The 16666-nt window shown below is 39.5% G+C and overlaps 1 protein-coding gene across 4 annotated transcripts in view; it reads right to left on the bottom strand.

The window, feature by feature from the left end:
* The window catches only part of UBE2V2 (ubiquitin conjugating enzyme E2 V2), a 56099-nt gene that overhangs the window by 4148 nt on the left and 35285 nt on the right, over positions 1-16666 (bottom strand). For 3 of the 4 annotated variants that reach the window (XM_054708273.1, XM_054708275.1, XM_054708276.1), the window contains exon 3: positions 16465-16590. The exons of the other annotated variant lie outside the window; for it this stretch is intronic. In XM_054708273.1, the coding sequence (XP_054564248.1) occupies positions 16465-16590 (126 nt within the window). The remainder of the gene's footprint in view (positions 1-16464; positions 16591-16666) is intronic. 4 annotated transcript variants of the gene reach the window in all.

The following is a 16666-nucleotide window of genomic DNA, read 5'->3' on the forward strand; positions in this document are numbered from 1 at the left end:
TGGTTTTGTGAACCAATATCACCCCAATAAATTCAAGTAAAAAAACTGTTGACAGAAATTTAAGACCCAAATATACGTAAAGTTCCTCTACACATGCATCAGAAGACTCAATATTGATTAAGATAACAATATGCCTCAAATTGATCTACAGATTCAATACAATCCCTATCAAAATTTCAAGTGCTTTTTTTTTTTAAAGAAATGGACAAGCTTATCTTTAAATTCATATAAAAATGCAAGGAAACCAGAATAGCCAAAGGAATATGAAAAAGAACCAAGTTCTCCCAATTTCAAAAGTTAATACAAAGCTTCAGTAATCAAGAAGATAGTACTTCCATAAGGATGGACATACCTATCAATGGAATATAACTGAGAGCCCCCAAATAAACCCATGCTTTATAATTACAAACTGAACTGATTTTTGACAAGAATACACAATAAGGGAAGACTAGACTCCTCAATAGTGTTGCTGGGACATCTGGATATCCACATGCAAATGAATGAAGTTGCACCCTAAACAAGAGACAAAGAAGGCCACATCATAATGAGACAAAGGCCACTTCTTTTTCTCTTGTTATGGCCTCTATTTTGTCTGATATAAGTATTGCTACTTCAGCTTTTTTTTTTTTCCTTTCCTTTTGCATGGAATATTTAAAAACTCTTGATGGACTTTTAGGAAGAGATTGACAGCAATAGTGTCATAGCGGGGGACTTAAACACCCCACTGACATCACTGAACAGATCTTCCAGACAAAAAATTAACAAGGAAACAGAGGCCTTAAAATACACACTAGATCAGATGAATCTAACTGATATTTACAGAACATTTCACCCCAAAGCAACAGAATATGCATTTTTCTCAAATGCACATGGAACATTCTCAAAAATAGAAGACATGTTAGAGCACAAAACAAGTACATACAAGTTCAAAAAGATTGATATAACATGCTAAACATCTTAGATCATAATGGCATGAAGTTAGAAATCAACTACAATAAAAAATAAAAAAAAACTCAAAAACACTCAAATACATGCAGGCTAAATAGCATGTTATTAAACAATGAATGGGTTACCAATGAGACCAAGCAAGAAATTAAAAACTTCCTGAAACAAAAATGAACACACAACCAACCAAAACCTATGGGATACAGCAAAAGCAGTCCTGAGAGGGAAGTTCATAGCACTACAGTACAGGCCTTCTCAAGAAACAAGAAAAAGGACTAATAAACTATCTAACACTACAACTAAATAAACTAGAAAAACAACAGCAAGAAACACCCAGAGAAAGTAGAAGGAATAAAATAATAAAAGCAGAAATAAATGATATAGAGAGTAAAAAATACAGTACAAAAGATCAATAAGTCCAAGAGCTGATTCTTTGAAAAGATAAACAAGACTGATGAATACTTAGCCAGACTCACCAAGAAAAAGAGAGAGCCCTGGCTAATTTGGCTCAGTGGACAGGGCGTCAGCCTCCGGACTGACGATTCTGGTCATGGGCATATGCCTAGGTTGCGAGCTCGATCCCCAGTAGGGGCATGCAGGAGGCAGCTGATCAATGATTCTCTCTCCTCATTGATGTTTCTACCTCTCTCTCCTTCTCTCTCCCTTCCTCTCTAAAATCAATATATATATATATATTGATATGCAAATATTGTTTAGAATAACATGCTATTTAGCCTGCATGTATTTGAGTGTTTTTGAGTTTTTTTTATTGTAGTTGATTTCTAACTTCATGCCATTATGATCTGAGATGTTTAGCATGTTATATAAAATATATTATATTTTTTTTTTTTTTTTTAAAGAAAGAGAGAGAACCTAAATAAATAAAATCAGAAATAAAAGAGGTGAAATAACAACGGACACCACAGAAATACAAAGGATTATAAGCAAATACTATGAACAACTATATGCAAACAAACTGGACAACCTGGGTGAAATGAACAAATTCCTAGAAACATACAATCTTCCAAAACTCAATCAGGAAGAATCAGAAAACTTGAGTAGGCCAATAATAACTGATGAAACTGAAGCATTAATTTAAAAACTTCCAGCAAAGAAAAGTCCTGGATCGGATGGATTTACAGGTGAATTTTACCAAACATTCAAACTATTATGCGCCTCAAACTATTAAAAAAAATTACAAGAGGAAGGAACACTTCCAAGCTGCTTTTACGAAGCCAACATTATCCTAATTGCAAAACCAGATAAAAACACTACACAAAAAAAAACTACAGGCAATATCCCTGATGAACACAGATGCTAAAATCCTCAACAAAATATTAGCAAATTGGATTCATCAAAAATATCATACACCATGATCAAGTAAGATTTATTCCAGGGATGCAAGGCTGGTACAATATTTGCATATCAATAAATGTGATACATCACATAAACAAATTGAAAGATAAAAACCACATGATCATATCAACAGATGCAGAAAAAGCATTCGACAAAATCCAACACCCTTTTTTGATAAAAACTCTCAGTAAAGAGGGAATAGAGGGATCAGACCTCAACATAATAAAAAGCCATATACAATAAACTTACAGCCAACATAATACTCAGTGGGAAAAAACTAAAAGTGTTTCCCACAGGAAGAGGAACAAGACAAGGATGTCCACTTTAACCACTCTTATTCAATACTAGAGGCCCGATGCACGAGGGGTCCCTCAGCCTGGCCTGCACCCTCTCGCAATCCAGGGACCCCTCAGGGGATGTCTGACTGCCGGTTTAGGCCCGATCCCCACAGACCTGGCCAAGGGACCCCACCAGTGCAAGAATCCACACACCGGGCCTCTAGTATGCATATAAGATCTTTGGTTCATCACTTCCCACCCTCCCCGCTTCCTCCTCCCCTCTGAGATTCATCAGTCTGTTCCATGTTTCCATGCCTGTGCGTTGAGCGTCTGCCCGCGGTGGTCAGTGCATGTCATAGCTACCAGTCGAATGTTCAGAAGTTGCTTAGGCTTTTATATATATAGACAGTACTGGAAGTCCTAGCCATCAGATAAGAAGGGATAAAAGGCATCCAAATTGGAAAGAAGAAGGTAAAACTATCATCATAGATGACATGATATTGTACATAGAAAACCCTAAAGACTCTACCAAACAACTACTAGACTTAATAAATGAATTCAGCAAGGTAGCAGGATACAAAGTCAACATCCACAAATCAATGGCATTTTTATATACCAATAATAGACTCGCAGAAAGAGAAACTAAAAAAGCAATCCCATTTACCATTGTAACAACAACAACAAAAATATACTTTGGAATAAACTTAACCAAGGAGTAAAAGACCTGTACTTGGAAAATTATAGGACATTGCAAAAAGAAATACAGGAAGATACAAACAAATGTTCATGGATTGGAAGAATTAACATCATTAAAATGTCTATACTACCCAAAGCAATCTACAGATTCAACGCAATCCCTATTAAAATACCAATGGCATACTTCGCAGAGCTAGAACAAATACTTCAAAAATTTATATGGAACCATGAAAGACCCCAAATAGCTGCAGCAATCTAGAGACAGAAGAACGAAGTAGGAGGGATCACAATACCAGGTATCAAACTATACTACAAAGCCATTATAACCAAAACAGCTGGTACTGGCAGAAGAAAAGGCATAAAGACCAATGGAACAGAACAGAGAACCCAGAAATCGACCCAAGCCTTTATGCTCAATTAATATTTGACAAAGGAGACAAGAGCATACAATGGAGTCAAGACAGTCTCTTCTATAAATGGTGTTGGGAAAACTGGACAGGCATATGCAAAAAAATAAAAATAGACCACCAACTTAAACCACACACAAGAATAAACTCAAGGTGGATAAATGGCTTTAATGTAAAGCATGAAACCATAAAAATCTTAGAAGAAAACATAGGCAGTAAAATCTCAGACATCTCATGTAGCAATATGTTTATAGATATATTTCCTAGGGCAAAGGAAACTAAGGAGAAAATAAACAAATGGGACTACATTAAAATAAAAAGCTTTTTCACAGCAAAAGAAACCACCAACAAAACAAGAGAGCCCACTGCATGGGAGAATATATTTGTCAATGTTACATCCGATAAGGGTTTAATCTCTAAAACTTATAGGGAACTCATACAACAACTTGACAAAAAGAAGATAAACAACCCAATAAAAAAATGGTCAAAGGACGTAAATAGACACTTTTCGAAAGAGGACATACAGAAGGCCGAGAGACATACATATGAAAATATGCTCAAAATCACTAATCATCCGAGAGATGCAAATCAAAACAACGAGATAGCATCTCACACCTGTCAGAATGGCTATCATCAACAAATCAAAAAACAACAAGTGCTGGCGAGGATGTGGAGAAAAAGGAACCCTCCTGCACTGCTGGTGGGAATGCAGATTGGTGCAGCCACTATGTACTATGTACTATATATAGTACTATGCCGCTATAAAAAAGAAGGAACTTTTAACATTTGCAACAACATGGATGGAAATGGAGAACATTATGCTAAGCAAAATAAGCCAGACGGAGAAAGATAAATATCACATGATCTCACTCATATGTGGGATATAATGATCAACATAATTTGATGAACAAGAATAGATCGATCTAGAAACAAAGTGTAGGGGAGGGCAACCAAAGGACTTGTATGCATGCGTATTAGCATAACCAATGGACACAGACACTGGGGCGGTGGGGGCTTGCCCAGGTGGGAACGGCTGGGGAGGGGGGGTCAACTGGGGGAAAAGGAGACATATGTAAAACTTTAGACAATAAAAAATATATAATAATAAAAAAATAAAGGCCAAAAAAATGGGCAAAGGACTCTAAATAGGCACTTTTCGAAAGTGGAATACAGAAGGCCCAGAGGCATATGAAAAAATGCTCCAAGTCACTAATCACCCAAGAGATGCGAATCAAAACGACAATGAGGTGCCATCTCACACCTGTCAGAATGCCTAACACCAACAAATCAACAAAGGACAAGTGCTGCTGAGGATGCGGAGAAAAAGGAACCCTCGTGCACTGCTGGTGGGAATGCAGACTGGTGCAGCCACTGTGGAGAACAATATGGAGTTTCCTCAAAAAACTAAAAATGGAACTCCCATTTGACCCAGTAATCCCACTCCTAGGAATATATCCCCAAAAATGAGAAACACCAATCAGAAAGATATGCACCCCTGTTCATAGCAGCACAATTTACAATAGCTAAGATTTGGAAACAGCCTAAGTGCCCATCAGTAAATGAGTGGATTAAAAACCTGTGGTGTATCTACACAATGAAATACTATGCTGCTATAAAAAAGAAAGATCTCTTACCATTCCCAACAGCACGATGGACCTGGAGAGCACTATGCTAAGTGAAATAAGCCAGAATGATAAATATCACGATCTCACTCATTTGTGGAATATAATGACCAACATAAACTGATGAACAAAAGTAGATCCAGAGACATAGAAGCATCGAACAGACTGTCCAACCTCAGAGGGAAGGCAGGGGAGGGTGAGAGTGGGGGGTAAGTGAGCAACCAAAGCACTTGTATACATGCAGATAAGCATAACCAATGGACACAAACACTAGGGGGGGTGAGGGCATATGCTGGGGGGCAAGGGCTTACAGAGAGAGGTCAATGGGGGAAGAGGAGACATGTAATACTGTAAACAATAAAGAATTTAAATTTAAAAAATTAAAGCACTGATAAATGCTACATCAATGAACCTTGAAAATATTATGTTAAGTGAAAGAAGTTAGTCACAAAAGACAGTGTGTTTTATAATTCCATTTATACACAAAGCTCAGAATAGGCAAATCTACAAAGAAAGTAATTTAGTGGTTGTTTAGTGTGGAGGAAGAGAGGTAGAAAGTGACAACTAATGGGAAAAGGATTTGCTTTGAGAACGACACAAATGTTCTAAAATTGCAATTTGGTAATAGGTCCACAACCATGTGGACACTAAAAAACATTAAATTATACTTTCAATGACTGAATTGTATGGCATGTGAATCATATAACAATAAAACTCTTTAAAAATAGGAAAGAGCCTGGCCGGTGTGGCTCAGCAGTTGAACATCAACCCAGGAACCAAGAGGCTTCCAGTTCGATTCCCAGTAAGGGCACATGCCTGGGTTTTAGGCTCAATCCCAGTAGAAGCCATGCAAAAGGAAGCTAACGATGATGTTCCTCTCTCATCGATAATTCTATCTCTCTCTCCTGCCTTCCTCTCTCTTTCTAAAAATCAATAAAAACGTATTTTAAAAAAAAAAAAAAAGAAAAATAATTTTTATAATTTCTGACAAGTAATTGAAACAATGTTAAGATATATTTAAAATGCTTCCTCTAATGCTTTAAGAGTAGCAACTCCATTAGCCTATATAAATAGACTTCATCAGTGAACTAGTTTATAAAATAAATCGAGAGAATACCAAGTTCTTTCCAAAGCAGAAACAAACACTTCCAGCTGTAAAGTTAAAAGATAGTTAAATAAACATAAGTGATTGCAAATCCTGTAAAATACCAACAGAATGTATAAAAATTTGGAGACAAAAATTAATGAAAAGGGCGGAGGGAGCAAAGGGCATGGGAAAATAAATATCATGTCAGAACAAATCTGCATCTTATCAGTCTGTAATATACAATAGCCTCCAAAATTTGAGACCTCACAGCATAAAGCACTGTAATTGATGCTTTGCAATGCCGACCACCCATAAGAAATAATTCTGACTAGTTGTGTTAAGTAAATTTAAACCCAAATGACTAAAGTAACACCCATAATTCATCTGGTATGTAAATAACCTCACACTATATAAAATTAGCCTGGCACAATCATTAATGGTCAATGTGAAATTCCCTACTATTTACTAGTTATAAAGTAATTTAAGTTCTTAGATATCAATCAAGAGAAAAATTCATGCCCAATATTTTCACCCTACCTCAACATTCTATACACACACCTATACTCCAATAATTAGAATCAATATTTATTTTACTGCTTTCAAATCCCCATTATGAAGTATTGGTGGGAATGTACATTCACAGGGTCGAGTGGGACAGACATGGACATAGCCCTGTGGAAAGCAACTTGGCAATATTCAATCAAGCTGAAGAAAAGCCCCACACCTCAGGAGACATTCTACTTCTAAGTATATGCAATGGAAAAGTGCTTCGAACTGTTGTCGAAAGGAGGAACCAAGATGGCGGCATAGTTAAACAACTAATCTGCTGCCTCACACAACAATTTCAAAAATACAACTAAAAGACAAAAACGTCTACCACCCAGAACCACGGGAAAGCTGGCTGAGTGGAAGATTTACAACTAAGAAGAGAAAGAAGCACAATCGCTGAAAAGCTGAGGTACGGAGGCACGCGAATCGGGCCGGCGGCAGGCGGCTGGGTGCACGGCTTTTCTTCAACCCGCAGGGAGACAAGCTCCCGATCACTCTGAAATCCAGTTTCTGGGGACACTCGGGGGACCCAGACACCTACGGGGAGAAGCTGGACTCTCGGCCATCGGGTCGGAAAGTGAGAGTGACTTTTTTGCAGAGGTGCGCCCAACAATCATTGTTTTGCTGCGCTGGAGCACGGGGCGCAGGGACTTGGAAACGTGGAAAGGCAGAGACGGCTGACGCCAGCCATCGCCGTTGGCCACGCCCCAGCCTAGTGACGCTCTGAGACCCCGCCCAGCCCTGAGGCCCCGCCCCACACATTCTACAAACCCGCCCAGGCTCCACACAGCGGCTTTTGCATATAAATGGCATGTTCTGTGGCAGCTTAACCAACTGCAGCTCCAGTCAGACTGCTCCAAAACCGCCCAAGCAAAGGAGGAGAAAACTAGTTCTTGCTGTAGCTCCTGCTGGGGAACACACAGTACACAAGGGTACACCAAGAGTGTCCACCTCAAGTAACTGGGAGGCTGACCCATTGAACCAATAGGACACCTAGTACACAAAACTACCCTACCAACTTAGGGAAGCAGAGAATATGAGAAGGCAAGGAAACAGATCACAAACCAAAGAAATGGAGGAAAACAAGCGACTGGACATAGAGTTCAAAACCACGGTTATAAGGTTTTTCAAGAATTTCATGGAAAAGGCCGATAAATTCAATGAGACCCTTGAGGATATGAAAAAGGACCAACTAGAAATTAAACATACACTGACTGAGATAAAAAATATTATACAGAGACCCAACAGCAGACTAGAGGATTGCAAGAATCAACTCAAAGATTTGGAATACAAAGAGGCCAAGGACACTCCTCCAGAGAAGCATGAAGAGAAGAGAATTCAGAAAGTTGAAGATAGTGTAAGAAGCCTCTGGGACAACTTCAAGCGAACCAACATCAGAATTATGGGGGTACCAGAAGAAGAGAGAGAGCAAGATGCTGAAAACCTATTTGAAGAAATAATGAACGAAAACTTCCCCCACCTGATGAAAGAAATAGACTTACAAGTCCAGGAAGCGTACAGAACCCCAAACAAAAGGAATCCAAAGAGGACCACACCAAGACACATCATAATTAAAATGCCAAGGGCAAAAGACAAAGAGAGAATCTTACAAGCAGCAAGAGAAAAACAGTTAGTTACCTACAAGGGAGCTCCCATATGATTATCAGCTAATTTCTCAACAGAAACCATGCAGGCCAGACGGGAGTGGCAAGAAATATTCAAAGTGATGAATAGCAGGAACCTACAACCAAGACTACTCTACCCAGCAAAGTTATCATTCAGAATGGAAGGGCAGATAAAGAGCTTCACAGATAAGAAAAAGCTAAAGGAGTTCATCACCACCAAACCAGTATTATATGAAATGCTGAAAGGTATTCTTTAAGAAGAGGAAGAAGAAAAAAGTAAAGATAAAAATTATGAACAACAAATACATACCTATCAACAAGTGAATCTAAAAGTCAAGTGAATTAAAAATCTGAGGAACAGAATAAACTGGTGAACTTAATAGAATTAGAGGCATAGAATGGGAGTGGATTGATAATTCTCAGGGGGAAAGGGGTGTCTGTGTGGGGAGTATGGGAAGAGACTGGACAAAAATCATACACCTATGGATAAGGACAACGGGGGGGGGGAAGGTAAGGGCAGAGGGGAGGTGGGAACTGGGTGGTGGGGAGATATGGGGGGGAAAAGGAGAAACAATTGTAATCTGAACAATAAAGTTTCATTAAAAATAAAAATCAATAAAAACGTATTTAAAAAAAAAAAAGAAAAGTGCTTCTCAAAGTATGTTCCATGGAACAGTGCCAGGCCTTGAACTGATTTTTACTAGTCCATGACAAGATAAACATAGGGATTGAGAGTAGGTGTTTAGAGAGTTCTACAGCGATATGACAGAGAATTTTTTTTTAAAATCAGAGCTTGTATTTTGTCTTTTTTATTTCACTTTTCTAGTAATTAAATTTTATTATATTTTACAAAAGTTTTTCTCTACATTAGAACCAATAAATAAATACTAGTTCCAAAGAAGTACTAAACTGCCTTAAAGTACTAAAACATTTGTACAATTTTTTCAAAGCAAACTGAAAAAAAGCCTAAATGCCCAGCAAGTAAAAAATGGAATATTAAACAATAAAAAGAAACAATCTAATATGCATGACCCACCATGGATGAACCTAAAAAAATCACTGACATGATTCCACACAAAATCACACAATACAGAGGAACACATACACACGGGCATAGTAAAAGTACAACAATCATGTGCAGAAATTAGAACAGCAAATTCAAAACAGGACTACCTCTAAGAAATGATGGAAAGGGGAAATCAGGGAGTTAACTATTTATAATGCAGTCTTTAAAAAAGATGTTACAAATAAGACAAAAATGTTAAGATCTGACAAAGATAGGTGGAGGATGTTGGTCATATCATTCTCTAAAACTGGTCTGTATGTTAGAAACAGTTATTTTAAAAACATCAAAAATTAAAATAAAAGTGACAAAAAATTTACAGTAACTGCTACAAAGGAAAATAACAACAATGTGACCATAACAGAGTAACAAGATATCTGATTAAGATTGGGAAATCATGAAAGAAGATTTCTCTAGGAAAGTGACATTTACACTTAGAATCTGTAAGGATTAGCCAGAGTGCAGGAGATGTCCAGATAGGAAGAACAAAAACTGCCAAGCTCCTAGTGCCAAACCAAAGGTGTGCAGAGCTGTGTGTACTCTGAGCTGATGAGCCAGACCAAGAAGCATGCACATTGTGGCTGAACCCATTAAAGAATTCCAAGAACAGTGATGTGACACAATTGGTGCTTTAGAAAAATCCCTTCGGCAGCTTGCTTTGTAAAGACTGGAAGGGGTAAATAAATAGAATCAGAGAGGTTGTTGAAGGGTCCAGACAAGAGATATTAGACAATATTCATTTGCTGGCAATGTAGATAGAAATGTAAGTCCTGACTCAAGTTACATTTTTAACAAAGACTGACAGGACTTGATAGATAGGTTGAGGAAAAACAAATAGGGAGGAAGTAAAAATGTCAAAAGGTATATAAAAGTCCCTTTTAGGTCAGATAAAGGTCATTAAAAAGATCGGTAGAGATTATTTAAGGTCAGTTTGAAACTGAATCCTGAATTTACTAGTTCCCACAATATTACAGAATTAAGCATTAATTACTTAATTTACAGAGTCTATAATATGAAAACAAACCAGCAGTTTGAAAAGAAAAGCTACTCTTGGCAGAGAAATTGTTGTTGTTATTATTCCTCACCTGGGAATATTTTTCCACTGATTTTTAGGGAGAGTGGAAGAGAGAGGGTTAGACAGAGAGAAACAGCAATGTGAGAGAAACACATCAATTGGTTGCCTCCTGCACACACCTGACCAGGGCCGGGGTTGGGGAGGAGTCTGCAACCATGGTACAAGACTTCACCGGAATTGAACCTGGAAACCTTTGGTCCCCAGGCCGATACTTTATCCACTGAGCCAAATCGACGAGGGTCTGGAAGAGAAATTTAATTAAAGAAATCACCCTTGCCAAAGCTGGTTTGGCTCAGTGGATAGAGCGTCAGCCTTCGGACTGAAGGGTCCTAGGTTCGATTCCGGTCGAGGGCACGTATGTTGGTTGCGGGCACATCCCCAGTGGGGGGCGTGCAGGAGACAGCTGATCGATGTTTCTCTCTCATCGATATTTCTAACTCTCTATCTCTCTCCCTTCCTCTCTGTAAAAAATAAATAAAATATATTTTAAAAAGAATAAAGAAATCACCCTTGCCTGGCCAATGTGGTTCAGTGGTTGAGCATCAATCTAGGAATCAGGTAGGGGTTCGATACCCGCTCAGGGCACATGCCCAGGTTGCAGGCTCAATCCCCAGTGGGGGATGTGCAGGAGGGAGCCAATCATCTCTCATCATTGATGTTTCTATCTCTCTCTCCCTCTCCTTTCCTCTCTGAAATCAATAAAAATATATATATCACCCTCATAAAGGCAATGCTATGTCATAAAAGAAGTTCCCTAAACAATATCCTTCTGTAAATTGAAAATGTTTCTTAATCCTGCTTCCATCACATCTCTTAACACTACTTAACATAGAAGTATTAAGTATTCACAATGTAATTTCTAGAATAACCACTGGAATAACAGAATGAAAAAGGTTGAAAAGAACCAGTTCAAAAGTAGGCAAGATAAAAGAAACACATAGGAAAATAAAATTCACAAAATAAAATGAATTATTTAAACTTGAACACATCAATAATTATTGTACATTAAATGTAAGTGGACTTGGGGAGAAACCAAGATGGCGGCATAGGTAAACACCTGAAATTGCTACCTCCCACAATCACTTAGAAACTACAACTAAAAGACAAAACGGACATCATCCAGAACCAAAGGAAGGCTGGCTAAGTAGAAATTCTACAACTAGAAGGAAAGAGAAAAGCACACTGAGACTCAGAGGAGGTGCAGAAGTAAAGTGCAGAGGTAAGGAGGCATGCGCACACAAAGGACTGGAAACTGAGTACGCGGTTGTCTTTCTCAATCGGGAGGGAGACACAAGCTCCCAACTCCTCTGAACTCCAGTTCTGGGCGAGACTCTGGGGACCCAGACTCATACAGAGAGAAACTGGACTGTCTGGCTTCGGGCGGAACTCAAGGGCGGCTTTCTCTCAGAGGTGCTTGCAGCGATTACCACGGGACACAGACCCGGGGGCCTCTTAGGACAGGGCTGACGGGAAGCCACTGCTGTTTGCTCTGCCCTGTCGATTCCCTGAGACCCCGCCCCACCCAAGCTGTGTGCAGAGGTTTTTGCATATGAATGGCCTGGTCCTTTGCAACCTAAAATTACCTAACAAACTACAGCTGGGTCAGAGAGACCCAGAACATCCAAAAGAAGGCCCAAGGCCCCACAGCAGCTTGCACTGCTTCACAGCTGGGCCTCATCTGGGCACCTCCAAAACCCAAACAAAGAAGAGGAATCTGCAGATCTCTCCATAGCTCCTGCTGGGTGGACTCAGGCAGAGGCTAAATTAGCACCTCCTTGGAGATCCAAGAGCCAGTGTACCCAGTGGTCAGAGTGGGAACATCCAGATTACAACTCCTCAGATCCATAAGGGACACACTTAGGGGGCAGACTCAGTGAGCACCAAAGCCCCACTGAAGCAAGTCTTGCCTCATAAGGGTGTCTCCAGCACAGAAGTTCTCCCAGCATAGACACAGCTGATCCTCACAGCCAACTGGCCTGGAGGTCAATTCCTCCTAGTGATACCAACAACAATCAAGGCTTATCTACAACAAGACTGTGCACACAGCCCACAAAGGGGTGTACCAAGAGTGTCCACCTCAGGTAACTGGGGAGGCTGAGCCACTGGGCCCTATAGGACACCTAGCACACAAAGTCACTCTATCAACATAGGGAAGCAGCCAAAATGCAGAGACAGAGAAACAGGTCACAAATGAAAGAAATGGAGGAAAGCAAACAACTGGATATAGAGTTCAAAAGCACGGTTATAAGGTTTTTCAAGAATTTTCTAGAAAAGGCCGATAAATTTAGTGAGACCCTCGAGGATATGAAAAAGGACCAACTAGAAATTAAGCATACACTGACTGAGATAAAAAATATTATACAGAGATCCAACAGCAGACTAGAGGATGGCAAGAATCAAGTCAAAGATTTGAAATACAAAGAAGCAAAAAACACCCAACCGGAAAAGCAAAAAGAAAAAAGAATCCAAAAATATGAAGACAGTGTAAGAAGCCTCTGGGACAACTTTAAGCGAACCAACATCAGAATTATGGGGGTGCCAGAAGAAGAGAGAGAGCAAGATACTGAAAATCTATTTGAAGAAATAATGACAGAAAACTTCCCCCACCTGGTGAAAGAAATAGACTTACAAGTCCAGGAAGCGCACAGAACCCTGAACAAAAGGAATCCCAAAGAGGACCACACCAAGACACATCATAATTAAAATGCCAAGGGCAAAACACAAAGAGAGAATATTAAAAGCAGCAAGAGAAAAAGTTACCTACAAGGGAGCACCCATACAACTGTCAGCTGATTTCTCAACAGAAACTGTGCAGGCCAGATGGGAGTGGCAAGAAATATTCAAAGTGATGAACAGCAAGAACCTAAAACCAAGATTACTCTACCCAGCAAAGCTATCATTCAGAATTGAAGGGCAGATAAAGAGCTTCACAGATAAGAAAAAGCTAAAGGAATTCATCACCGCCAAACCAGTATTATATGAAATGCTGAAAGGTATTCTTTAAGAAGAGGAAGAAGGCCGAAACCGGTTTGGCTCAGTGGATAGAGCGTCGGTCTGCGGACTGAAAGGTCCCAGGTTCGATTCCGGTCAAGGGCATGTACAATGGTTGCGGGCACATCCCCGGTAGGGGTTGTGCAGGAGGCAGCTGATCGATGTTTCTCTCTCATCGATGTTTCTAGCTCTCTATCCCTCTCCCTTCCTCTCTGTAAAAAATCAATAAAATATAAAAAAAAAAGAAGAGGAAGAAGAAGAAAAAGGTAAAGATAATAACTATGAACAACAAATACATATCTATCAACAAGTGAATCTAAAAATCAAGTGAATAAAAAATCTGATGAACAGAATAAACTGGTGAATATAATAGAATCAGGGGCATAGAAAGGGAGTGGACTGACAATTTTTGGGGGGAAGAGGGTGTGGGGGGTTTGGGAAGAGACTGGACAAAAATTGTATACCTATGGATGAGGACAGTTGGGCAGGGAGGTAAGGACAGAGGGTGGGGTGGGAACCAGGTAGAGGGGAGCTATAGGGGGAAAAAGAGGAACAATTGTAATAATCTGAACAATAAAGATTTATTTTTAAAAAATGTAAATGGACTAAATGCTCCTGGTAAATTAACAAGATTGACTCTCAGGGCCCACCTCCGAGTTGGCACATACCAGATAGGGAGGTCTGGGAGTGACTTGGCAGGTCCAGAGCTGGGATTTCTAATGACCTTTGTACCTTCTTCCTCTGTCAGGGTCAGGCTTTTGGCCAGTGCACCCAGCAGAGGGGTATGAGCCTATATGAGACCCACCATTGGACCTGCATACTAGGCTGGTGGTGGAGGGTGAAGAGCTAGCTGTGCATCCAGGGCTAAACCTGTTGCCAAAAGTAAGGTTACATACAGGGAGCACTGAGCAAATTTAAGTAAATATAAAGGTGTGGCAAAAGTAGGTTTACAAGATAAATATCACATGATGTCACTCATATGTGGCACATAATGATCAACATGATTTGATGAAAAAGAATAGATCGATCTAGCCCTAACCGGTTTGGCTCAGTGGATAGAGCGTCAGCCTGCGGACTGAAGGGTCCCAGGTTCGATACCGGTCAAGGGCATGTACCTTGGTTGTGGGCACATTCCCAGTAGAGGGTGTGCAGGAGGCAGCTGATTAATGTTTCTCTCTCATCGATGTTTCTAACTCTCTATCCCTCTCCCTTCCTCTCTGTAAAAAATCAATAATATATATATATATAAAAGAATAGATCAATCTAGAGACAAATGGTAGGGGAGAGGGGTTAGAGAGCAACCAAAGGATTTGTATGCATGCATATTAGCATAACCAATAGGCACAGACACTGGGGCGGTGGGGGCTTGCCCGGGGTGGGAATGGCGGGGAGGGGGCAGGGTGTCAATTGAGGAAAAAGGAGACATATGTAAAACTTTAGACAATAAAAAATAATAAAATGGAGTTGGACACACACACACAAAAAAGTAGGTTTACAACTGAAAATAATACAATCCTTTCCTATATAATAAAAGCCTAATATGCAAATCGGCCAAGCGGCAGAACGACCAGTGGAACGACCAGTCACTATGACACACACTGACCACCAGGGGACAGATGCTCAACGCAGGAGTTGTCCGCAGACTCCAGGCCAGCCAAGGCAAGTGTGAGTGGGGCCCTCTGATTGCCCCACTGGTCACCCCGCAGAGGGAGGCGACCAGCAGCGGGGAGGCGGGACCGGCGAGCAGGCGGCACCAGGCCGGCCAAGGCGGGTGCCAGCAGGGGCCCCGATCACTCCACCGGTCACCCCACAGATTGGCCCTGATTGCCAGCCAGGCCTAAGGACCCTACCCGTGCAAAAATTTCGTGCACCAGGCCTCTAGTAATTAACAAATAATATGAGAATAAACTCTGTGTTTTGGATACTCACAACTATAAACCTACTTTTGCCCCACCCTGTATTGAGGATAACGAAAGCCAGGTTTCTCACTGTTGGAGGAGGAAGAGGGAGAAAGAATAATGTAGTACATTATGTAAAACTATAAAGAAAAGTAAGTAAATATAAAAAAATTTTTTTCAAGATATTAATTACCATTGGTGGAGAAAGAGAACATAGAGATGGGATAAGGAGAAGCACACAGAAGTTAAGAATATTGCTAACACTCTATTTTCTAAGGTGAATGAAGTTCATTTATTATTATTGTGTTATTATGATTGCTAACATGCATTTTGCATATCAGTGTTATCTCAACATGGCACCTTAAGAGCCTAAACTTCAAAGTCTAAACCTAACAATCTACTTATATTAGAAATTCAGCTACTTTCACTAACTTTCTTGTGTGAGTCAGGTAGTGTCTCATTTTTTTTTATTTGCTTTAAATAAACAGTTTCAACTATGACTACTTGTTCCAATACAGACATACTTGGTTCCTCAAAGAAAAACCTCCTCTTCATAAATATCCATCATTTTAAGCTCACTAAATATAACTTAACCCTAAAGAAAAATAATTTTTTTAAAAAATGGTCATCTTTTCACCAAATAAGAATTCAATGAACTATGACTACTGAAGCAATAATTAAAACCCTAAGAGAAGTGTTGCTATCACATCTATATAGGCTGGTGCATGAAGGTTGTAAGGATGAGTTGACTCATAAAAGAAAAACAACATAAAATAAACTTCTTTTATCTAAACAAAGGTCCTTTTTTTTTTTTTTAACTTTCTCCTGACTATATAAGTTATAAAAAGAATAAAATGAGTACTTTAACTTACCATTCCACTGGAATTATTTATTCCATTCATATTAATTTTGGTTACAAATCTAACTGATGGAGGAGCTTCTGGGTATTTAGGTCCACATTCTACTTTCAGGCTATATATTCTGTTTTCGTAATTTGTCTGGAAGGCAAAAAAATAATAAAAATAATATTCAAGTGCTAATAAAGAGGGAAAGTACTTGATATTATTGTGTATG

Source organism: Eptesicus fuscus, chromosome 19, assembly GCF_027574615.1.
Source record: "Eptesicus fuscus isolate TK198812 chromosome 19, DD_ASM_mEF_20220401, whole genome shotgun sequence".
Taxonomy (NCBI): domain Eukaryota; kingdom Metazoa; phylum Chordata; class Mammalia; order Chiroptera; family Vespertilionidae; genus Eptesicus; species Eptesicus fuscus.